The following is a 10,853-nucleotide window of genomic DNA, read 5'->3' on the forward strand; positions in this document are numbered from 1 at the left end:
AGTATGCTGGGCCTCTAATTTTGGAGGAGCTTTTCAGGTCTAGAAAGGAGCAGTGTAATTCTCACCTTTGAGACCCTACATCAAGTCTGGAGATGACCTTTTTTCAACACCTCCTCTGATACATGCCATGTCGCCCTCCACGCACCCTATTTTACCTTTCATCTGCAGTGATGCAGACAGAAGGCCTCAATTACCAGCCCTAATATCCTGGCCTCTGTTCAACATATAGCTTCCATTCGGTGAAGAGGAGACAAAAAATGAGAAGAAAAGCTTGATGAAGAATGGAAAGTTATTTAAGGACAATACTTTTTATTAGCGAGCTGAGGGATAAACCACTTTAGGCTCTGGACAGGTCTGAAACTCATAAAAGCTTTGGAAATTCCTCTCGAATAGCAAATGTATTTTCTCTAACATTCTGAGAACTGTCAGAAGATATTGCTCTTTTGCAACACTTATGTCCAGTGGTAAAGTTGAAAGACATTTACATTTTAGTCCAGAGGGCATCTATTTTCATGACCGACTGTGGTAAACTTTAACTCCATTCATGTTCAGATCCACTGTCCGTTCCTAGAACATATGAATCCCATTATAACCACAAAGGGCATGAAACCTCCTCCAGTACTGAAGAAGCCCACACAGCCAAAGTTGATTTGTGTTGATGTTTTTATTGTCTATTCATCACTTTAGATGCTGCTTTACAGGTAGTATTTGTCTTCTATTGGGGTCCTCTGACACAAATACAAATTAATTGTGACCGTTTTCATATGCTGCTATTAATCAAGTAGGTGTGTGTGGCTCCCTTTCTCCATGTTGCTGGATTTTTTACCTTTATTTAACTAGGCAAGTGAGTTTAAAACAAATTCTTATTTTACAATGACGGCTTACCCCAGCCTCCCCTAACGACGCCGGGCCAATTGTGTGCTGCCCTATAGGACTCCCGATCACGGCCGGTTGTGATACAGCCCGGGATTGAACCAGGGTCTGTAGTGACACCTCTAGCGCTGAGATGCAGTGCCTTAGACCGCTGCGCCACTCTGGAGCACTCCATGATACTTTCCTTCTAATAAAACACATACATGATGATGAAAGTGGTCCCTACTGGAGGACTCCCACTGACCCGTCATGACTCAGCGGGATAGTGAGTAAACAAAACATGTGCTCCATTAACAATTCCAAAGTCGATAAACCAACAGGATATCCTACTGAGAATTGTGGCGAGAACCACAGCTGACGCTGATTACTCAAGGCTCAGGTCGATCAAGTCGGCGGCATGCCGTGAGAGAACAGAGTGTCACGGTATGGAAGTGGATGCGGAGTATATCTGGTGGTAAAGTATGGATCGTTTCCACTGTCTCCTCTCAGAGCTAAAATGGAAAAAGGTTAAAAGGTCCAATACAGCTGTTTTTATCTCGATATCAAATCATTTCTGGGTAACAATTAAGTACCATACTGTGATTGTTTTCATTGAAAACAGTCAAAAATAAACACAAAAAAATGCTTCTTAGCAAAGAACAATTTCTCAAGCACGAATTTTGCTAGGACTGTCTGGGGATGGTCTGATTTGGGATGTGAAAACTGAAAAGTAACTGTTATTAGCAGAGAGGTTTGGAACTCTCTTATTGGTCTGTTAACTAATTTACCGCCTGGTGATGTCACCAGGCAGGGAAACATTCCATCCCAATGAAACACGCTGAAATTTCAAACAGTCTTTTCAAACGGCTCTTACATTATCATAACTTCCCAATTTCACAGTATTATTCCAACCTCATAATATGGAAATATAAAACTATGGAAATCTTGTTTTTGACTGCACTGGACCTTTAAGGTCGACAAGACAATGTTGTTCTGATACTGCTTTCTCAGCATGAGGAGCACAGGCTGGTGTATCTGTATGGATCCTTTTCAAAGTCTCCACTCAGAGCTGATACCGAACAATGTTGAAGTCTGAGACAAGAAGTGGTTGTGTGATAAAAGCCACCGACAGCCTGACTGAGAGACATCCCTCTCAGCAGGCCTCTCTGATCTACAGTCATTCATGTTCAAATGGAACTGAAAGTTTTCCATTGAGACTCATGTTGTTTACCAAGAGATGGATAAAGTTCTATAATTGACAAGAACTGGGAGGGAACATGGAAGCCTTGCTTTGCTTTTTGACCCACATTTGAATGCTTCTTATGAAGATTAATTGGGTTAGTTGGGAGTCAAAAACCAGATGGCACACATACACATCAACAGTATCACAAGATGTGTTAGAAATGTAAAAATCTTTCAACTGCCAGCATCAATTTATCCACGCTTTGGCAATAACATCTTTGGTAGCACCCTCTACCCTCAGGGAAATCAAGTCAGCCAAAACATTTTGTTTTGTAAGGGCTGTCCTTTGCTTTTAAAAATAGACTCAGGTTTATCTGACCAAATCCAGGCAAATCTTTTCCATTCCCAAATGGGCCCACGAGATTAGCAGGCTTTGTAGAGGTCCAGCAGTCCTCTATTGACCTAGCCTATGGTTATTGTTAGCGCCTACAGAAAACGCATGCAAACATGACTGTCACAAGTGCTATGCAAGCTAGGCCATTTTTTGAAAGCCTGGTATGAAGCAGAGGAGTTAAATCAAAGATATGCTCTAGAGACAATGATGCACCACAGATTAGGTGAATTAAGGGAAATAATAGTGGGATAGTGGGTGAATAGTGAAGGGATAGTGGGGCAACGTTGGACAGCATCCAGCCATCCGTGGCTTATACATAGTGAGGATCATCATCAAAAAGCAAAACCAGGTTATGCAGAGGGAAAGAAAGCGAAAACCAGTGGGAAATAAATACACAGGAGTGGGACTGCTTAAGCATTTCTAAACAGCTGGATCTGCCCAGTTCCACACAATGGGGGGCGGGGGGGGGTATTCAGTGAGCCACATAGAACTTGTAGACCCATGTATAATGTGTATCCTCACAGTTAAGTACAAAAGGTACTGTAGGGTGTTTTGTCTGGGGGAATAGTCCGACTCAACACCCAGACCTGCCACTCATACTGCCGACCTGAGAGTAGCGGAGCCACAGCACCCGCCTGTGGTCACTCTTCAGAGGAAACTCCTCCCTATTCATATTACCGAGAGTAAGTTAAGTAGAGGTCTAATGAGCAAGACTGAGAAAAGCCCATTCCAGAGTTGCATGTTGTAATATTCTGACAAAAGGAACAATCTGCGTAGTCCAAAATAAAATAATGGAACTGTGTGCCTGACTACAGTCCAATTCTACCAGACTGTAGTTGGACAACAATGGTCCTCCGAGAGTAAGGGACCTGAGAAGGTCTGTTTTCTTTTTCCAGGAAATTGATTTCTCACAAAGTGCACAAACCTGGTTTCCCAGGTCAAAATCAGATTCTTGTTTGAAAGACAGAACAGAAAACAGCAGACAATGGGTCACACTAGAGACCAAGGCCTAACTGTAGAACTCTGTCTAGTTTCCATGGAGACAGACTGGAATGATTGACATTTTGAGACAGACTGCTGTGCTGGTCAATACCCATGTACCCATGTTTGAAGGTTGTTGATTATGGAACTGGCAAAAGCACAGCTGCTTTTTCACATTATATAAAGCATGAAATGATTTCAATAACATTAGATTGTAAGACAGCAGACCAATGAAGGGCATATTACTGTGACATAAAACAAAAGAAGACATGAGGCAGCTACCTACGTCAGTAAAGATTAATAATGTAGTTTCAATCCAACATTTGGAGACGTACAGTATTAAATACAGTGATGAACATTCAATAAAAAGTAGATTCAGAATATCAGATTTACCAACTGATTCAACTCCCAGGGACTCTTGGTCTTTGTTAACTGTAACATGTGTACTATTGTGTACCTAATGTTTCTCATTCTATTACTTAGACATGCAGACAACTAGACACTTGGGACGGTTTAGTGCTTGCCCAAAAGAACATTGACAGTGCAAATACAGTAATATTCCTTATTCAGTACTTTTTTAAAGCATGATTAAAAACCAATATTGATTCACATTTTCTCATAAGATGTGTGACACAAATAAATAATAACAACATTGATGACAGAGTTCTTAGAGACAGACTCTGTCCGGTCCCTCTCACCCTGTGCTGTCTGTTCAACAGCGTTACAGTGGACAGCCCTGCTTCCCAGCTATATGTACAAAGGCCGTTTTCTAAGGCTCTAGTATTTTATGATGACTCCGGGCAATGGGAATGTTCTGGGACACTGTGTGGGAGGTTGGAATTAGTTGGTCAATACAATCTGTAACAGTGGACAGACAGGAATTAACTGGACACTGAAGGGTATTGGTGTGGGATAAGAGAAGGGGTACAGAGAGATTGTGGTCCAGGGACATCTCTCTCAGACTGCTTTGGACCACTGTGCTAGGACTGGGAGACGTGTGTGTGTATGGGGGGGATAAACACTTGGGTCGGCCACTGGTCAGTAACAATGCATTTGTAAAGGGTGTCTGAAAGAAAGGTTTAGTCCAGAGGCACCTCTCGGGGTATGAGTTCCTGGGGCATGGTGGCCTTTTTGGACTCCTTCATCTTGTCCAGGCCGAACAGCAGGTCCAGCTGGGTGATGGGCCGCAGACGCTCCTCCACCCCTGCTCTGGAGACGGATGGGACAAAGGTCAACCAAAGATGCAGACACACAGTACCAGTCAAAAGTAGATACACCTACTCATTCAAGGGTTTCTTTATTTTTTACTATTTTCTACACTGTAGAATAGTGACATAAAAAGACAAAAAAATATGAAACATGTTCATCATGTAGTAATGTGGTCATCACCTGGAATGCATTTCAATTAACAAGGTGTGCCTTGTTAAAAGTTGATTTGTGGAATTTCTTTCCTTCTTAATGCATTTGAGCCAATCAGTTGTGAGCCAATCAGTTGTGTTTTAACAAGGTAGGAGTGGTATACAGAAGATAGCCCTATTTGGTAAAATACCATGTCCATATTATGGCAAGAAGAGCTCAAATAAGCAAAGAGAAACGACAGTCCATCATTACTTTAAGACATGAAGGTCAGTCCAACTGGAACATTTCAAGAACTTTGAAAGTTTCTTCAAGTGTAGTCTCAAAAACCATCAAGCACCATGATGAAACTGGTTCTCATGTGGACCGCCACAGGAAAGGAAGCCCCAGAGTAACCTCTAATTAACTTATCCTCTGCAGCAGAGTACCAGCCTCAGAAATTGCAGCCCGAATATATGCTTCACACAGTTCAAGTAACAGACATCTCAGCATCAACTGTTCAGGGACTGCATGCATCAGGCCTTCATGGTCGAATTGCTGAACGAAACCACTACTAAAGGACACCAATAAGAAGAAGAGACTTGCTTGGGCCAAGAACCACGAGCAATGGACATTAGACCGGTGGAAATCTGTCCTTTGGTCTGATGAGTCCAAATTTGACATTTTTGGTTCCAACCGGCGTGTCTGTGAGACGCAGAGTAGGTGAACGGATGATCTCCGCATGTGTGGTTCCCACCGTGAAGCATGGAGGTGGTGGTGTGATAGTGCTTTGCTGGTGACACTGTCTGTGATTTATTTAGAATTCAAGGCACAATTAACCAGCATGGCTACCACAGCATTCTGCAGCGATACGCCATCCCATCTGGTTTGGGCTTAGTGGGACCATCATTTCCACAGGACAATGACCCAACACACCCCCAGGCTGTGTAAGGGCTGTTTGACCAAGAAGGAGAGTGATGGAGTGCTGCATCAGACGACCTGGCCTCCACAATCAACTGACCTCAACCCAACTGAGATGGTTTGGGATGAGTTGGACCGCAGAGTGAAGGAAAAGCATTCCATATGTTTTACTTCATAGTTGTGATGTCTTCACTATTATTCTACAATGTAGGAAATAGTCAAAGTAAACAGAAATCCTTGAATGAGTAGGTGTCCAAACTTTTGACTGGTACTGTATGTGTTTTATGAAAAATGTTCAACCATCGCCAGCTTTGAACAGCTGAAGACTTCTCTTGTTGAAAGTGAAAAACACAAGCACAACACAATGAAGTATACTGTAACTTACAGCTACATTCAGCATAGTAAAAAGGTCAAAGACCAGCAGTTTGATGCTTGAGTTAGAAACAGTAATGGTTGTTACTTGTCTTCCTCGTCCTCCTCCTGCATCTGCTGGGCTATCTGTTTCATCTGCTGCTTGCGGACGTAGTCTCTAACACGGTACATGGCAGCATCGCGACACAGCTCCCTGAGGTCACTGCCTGATGAACCCTCCGACTTCTCTGCTATCTCCTTCAGATTAATGGCATTGCTTAGCTGAGGAAGAGAGGGACAAAGTGTTGGTTTAGTATACAGTACATTTATTCAGGCATGATACTGTAAATCACTATTCCAGATTTCATTGTCATTTGTGATTTTTGTTACTATTTAACCTTGAAATTCATCAACAGTGGATAGATATGAAACGACAAACTGGTTGGATATCTGAGAGGAAACGAAGGGATGGAGATGGTGTTAGCTTACATTTTCTCCTGCCAGGATCAACTTCAGTATCTCTGTCCTCTGTCTTGTAGTCTACAGAAGTACATAACATAATGAGAGACAGTTTTTAACATGACAGTTTGATTATCAGAGTGCATTCACAACATTCAAGTGTGTATATCTCACTGGTAGGCCCACGTGAAAGGTGGTGGGCATTCTGCGCAGTATGGCTGGGTCCAGATCCTGTGGTCTATTGGTGGCCCCCATCACCATCACCTGCAAGAACAATACCACAACTATTTAACAACTGTACAACCAGCAAAGCAAGATATTAAACCAATGGCCAATACTCAGGTAAAAGCAAATAAGACAAATCTAACTATGGGAGTTGGTAGTGGTACCTGGCTGCTTGCCCCAGTCTCCAGCCCGTCCCACAAGCTCATAAACTGGGCCTTCATCATGGCTGTGGCCTCATGGTCCAGACTGGAGCGATTCCTCAGGAAGGAGTCTGAAAAATAAGACTCGAAAAGTGAACACAGCCTCAAATATGATTATATAAATGGTTGAGGTTAAAGAAATCAGTAAAGGATATCAATCAAGAGCATTTACACTACTGGATATTTAATGAACGGCTCTCACTAATGGTTGACAAATTAGTTTTAAAACAAGAGAGATACGTAATGACACGCACCAATTTCATCTATGAAAATGATACATGGCTGGATCTTGACAGCCAACGAGAAGACCGCAGCGGTGAGCTTCTGTGATTCGCCGTACCACTTGTCCGTCAGAGTGGAGGGCTGCAGGTTGATGAACTGGCATCCTGAGGCTTTGGCGGTTGCCTTGGCAATAAGAGTCTTCCCACACCCAGGAGGCCCATACAACAACACCCCTGAGGTGGTGACAGAGAGAGAATCAAATCATTAATTCACTTAATGCCCAAAAGTATTAACCAAAATAATTTACTTTGGAAGAAAAAAATATGCAAAATACAAGATGATGTGCCCTGAAGCATTCACCTTTGGGAGGCTGAAAGAGTTTGGATCCAGCCAGTAGGTGTCTCTTCTGGAAGGGAAGGATAACAGTGTCCTGCAGCTCATAAATGACCTCATCAAGCCCTGCAATATCCCTCCAGGACACCTACAGATGAAGAGCAGCAAAATCATTAGGCTTACAACTTTATAAACAATGTGCAAAATGACTCCTTTCCTCTAACTTACTGTACAAAGCACCGATTATGTAACAACAAACTTGGTAAGTCACAAAAATACAATATAAAGAAGAACTGTCACACTTTATAGATTTCCTTACCCTCATGCTGCGTGGATCTACCAGGTGAGAAGCAATGTTCATCTCATATTCAGTGAGTTTGACACCCTCCACTCCAATCTGCTTCATCAGCTGCTCTGCCTGGAGGAGGAGATGGATGTCACTCTACTGCTTAACACAATTGATGATTAATCTAACAATAATAAATAAATATATATTATAAGATGAATCAGATCTAAACATAAACAATGTGCGCATACCCTTTTCTTGGCCTGGATCTTCTGTTTATGTGTAGGGTCCATTGCCTCCACCACCCATTTGATGCCGTAGTAGGTGGCAGCTCCAAAGATTGTCAGTCTCACGATCATTCCCACTACTTCATTTCGGGAAAGAGGGCGCATCAACACCTCCTGGGGAATGTCTTTCAGCAACATCTCAGCAACCAGCAGTCAGCCCATTGGCAGAGAATGACAATATGTGGTGCACAGGGAGCTGCCTGAAAGAGAAACTGGAAGCACAAAAGACAGTTTCAAGCTGTACTGTAGCAACTGAAGCAGGAGTACTTGTTCAGCTCAAGCTTAGCTCACCTTCACCAAAGTGAAAGACGCAAGCCTACACTCCTTAACAGTACATATTGGGCTAAGGTCAAGCTTAATCTTGTAACATACATGACTCATGATTAAGGTCATGCTGTTCTACAGTGATTCTCTATGAGATGAAACCACTGTCACGGAACGCCACTCCGGTAAATACAATTACTGCACACCAGCTACAGTCAGCTGCTAGTCCTAACAAAATAGTTCACTAACGTTAGCCAACATCTCACTTCTGTCAACTGCACATCTGACTGCAAACATGTGTAACAAATTCTAATTGCTTACTCTCGTAGTTACGATCGGACATATAACAAACACTCACGATGAAGCTTGCTAGCTACTGTCTTCGGCTTAATTTGGATTGCTATGGATGCTAGTTAGCTACCGTTATCATGAATGCTAGCTAAATAGCTGGCTAACTACATGTATCGCTAGCTAGTAACGTTAGTCAAGCGTCAAAATAAACAAATGAAACTACATATATGCAGTCTCTAGAAAACCGTATGTGATGTCATAAAATAACGAAACAACCCTAGAAATACACTCACGAAATTTAGGCAACCCCACAGCGAACTAGCTAGCATTATGTGAAGTGTTACTGGCACTGTACACCGATCTGAGGCAAAGGTTTAATCCTCGATAGTTCCGGTCTAGTTCCGTATCCGCAACCACCGTTCTTCTTCTTCTTCTGTAGGTTTTATGGCGGACTAAAACCACAAAAGGTGTTTTTGCCGCCAAACAAGGTACAAAGAAAATCCATACGTAATATGAAACGAACTTAATCCATCCAAATAAAAATAGTACATTGATAAATCAAAACTTCCACTTCTTCCTTCTTTCAAATCTCTTTAACTCCCTTTTCAGGCTCTAGGGCCTGAGAGGGTGGTTCGGCTTGTGACAATATTTCACGTAACTCCTTTACCGAGAAATATTTCAGTGCCAGGAAGTGCTCCACCGCATCCGCAATGATTTATATCTTCCTGGACCTTCTCTCCACCTTGGCAGTGCCATTAATCACCATAGCTATAAATGCCACAAAGTCCACATTCTTAACCTTTAAAATGTCAGGATCCTGCTGGTGAAAGTTAACCCCTGCAGACTGCAGTGAAGGCCTATCCACCACCATGGACTCTTCAGGTGCACCATTCAAACCCTCAACCCTTTTAACAGCTGCTGCATATGAAATGCTCTAGACAGCCCTGACTTTGGCCAAAGTCAGGGCTGTCTTCATGGATCCCACCACAATTTTAACATGTCACATTTTCATCACTTTTATAACACATTATATGATCTTTTCCACAACTTGGACATCTCAGCTTCTCCCTTCTGCAAACACTTGAAACATGATCAATAGCCTTACAATGATCACACTGCATTGGACTTGGGATAAATGCTCTGACTCTGTAGTTAATATACCCTAACTACACTTGATTAGGGAGAGACTCCATATCAAAAAACAAAAGAACAGATAGACTCTTCACTTTTTCTTCATTCACCACACGATTCATTTGACATGCATTAATCACTCCAGGAATATTTTGAATCTCTTCAACATCGACTTCCACGATGTGCCAGATATAACCCCCTTGAGGGGTGCCCTGTTTCCAAGAGACACACATAACACTTCAAACTTATTAAATCGGGTGAGACGCAACACACATTTTTTCTGATCTGCCTCTCGTGATCCTTACAGCCTTCACTCTACCCAGCACTCTCTCCACCAGTTTGGATATCTCAAATGGATTCCTCAAGATTGGTCATTCGATCAGCTGCTCCTCATTTACAAACCATACTCCTACAAGATACGAAGTGACATTCTCATCACTGTACCCTACTTTGCTCCCTTTTCCATTATTTTGGACAAGATTCCAATTCTTCTTGATTCTACAACCATTAGACCGCTTCCGCCATCTTTTTCAGTCTCCCCACTCTCAAAGCGGCAGCGTAGCCTAGTGGTTAGAGCGTTGGACTAGTAACCGGAAGGTTGTGAGTTCAAACCCCCGAGCTGACAAGGTACAAATTTGTCGTTCTGCCCCTGAACAGGCAGTTAACCCACTGTTCCCAGGCCGTCATTGAACATAAGAATGTGTTCTTAACTGACTTGCCTGGTTAAATAAAGGTTAAAAAAGGTTAAAAAAATAAAAAAAATAAAAAAGCCTAGACAAACAATCCCGACTACAATGCACCACAAATACTACTGAATAATAGTATTATAAAAATTTGACAGGATACCGTGTTCATCACAAATACATTTGTCTATTTAACAAGTAATGACACAATAGCAGTCATCTGAGAGATACAGTATCCTAATTCCACATAGGAGCCACTGGGTGGCATACTTAGCACACTAGATAAAACAGAGAGCAGCACGCTAAGCATGTACAGTGCCTTCAAGAAGGTATTCATACCACTATACAGTTAGTGCCTTCAAATTTTGTTGTTACAGCCTGAATTCAAAATGTATTAAATATATTATTTTCTCACCCATCTACACAAAATAGCCCATAACGACAAAGTAAAAACAT

General features: G+C 42.2%; 1 protein-coding gene across 2 annotated transcripts; it reads right to left on the reverse strand.

Moving 5' to 3' along the window:
* Positions 1 to 645: 645 nt before the first annotated feature.
* Positions 646 to 9,013, reverse strand: atad1a (ATPase family AAA domain containing 1a). 2 transcript variants are annotated; one of them, XM_029678420.2, is made up of 10 exons: positions 8,877 to 9,013; positions 7,993 to 8,240; positions 7,775 to 7,873; positions 7,483 to 7,603; positions 7,155 to 7,355; positions 6,865 to 6,971; positions 6,650 to 6,739; positions 6,506 to 6,556; positions 6,126 to 6,298; positions 646 to 4,618 (listed from the first exon to the last, which is right to left on the reverse strand). In XM_029678420.2, exons 2-10 carry the CDS (start codon positions 8,164 to 8,166, stop codon positions 4,489 to 4,491), a joined length of 1,146 nt encoding a protein of 381 aa, XP_029534280.1. In that variant the 5' UTR covers positions 8,167 to 8,240; positions 8,877 to 9,013; the 3' UTR covers positions 646 to 4,488. The 2 variants fall into 2 exon arrangements, with proteins under 2 accessions (XP_029534280.1, XP_029534281.1); XM_029678421.2 differs by lacking the exon at positions 8,877 to 9,013 and adding an exon at positions 8,651 to 8,845.
* Between the last annotated feature and the right edge of the window lie 1,840 nt (positions 9,014 to 10,853).

The sequence above is a fragment of the Oncorhynchus nerka genome, linkage group LG13 (assembly GCF_034236695.1).
Source record: "Oncorhynchus nerka isolate Pitt River linkage group LG13, Oner_Uvic_2.0, whole genome shotgun sequence".
Taxonomy (NCBI): Eukaryota; Metazoa; Chordata; class Actinopteri; order Salmoniformes; family Salmonidae; genus Oncorhynchus; species Oncorhynchus nerka.

What these genes read in the sequence shown, in the direction of transcription:
- atad1a (XM_029678420.2), bottom strand. Translation starts at nt 8,166, where the DNA reads ATGTTGCTGAAAGACATTCCCCAGGAGGTGTTGATGCGCCCTCTTTCC. An exon ending in AGACTGGGGCAAGCAGCCAG is followed by an intron (nt 6,740 to 6,864) that starts GTACCACTACCA and finishes TTGTTCTTGCAG; the next exon opens with GTGATGGTGATGGGGGCCAC. An exon ending in TGATCCTGGCAGGAGAAAAT is followed by an intron (nt 6,299 to 6,505) that starts GTAAGCTAACAC and finishes TCTCTTCCTCAG; the next exon opens with CTAAGCAATGCCATTAATCT.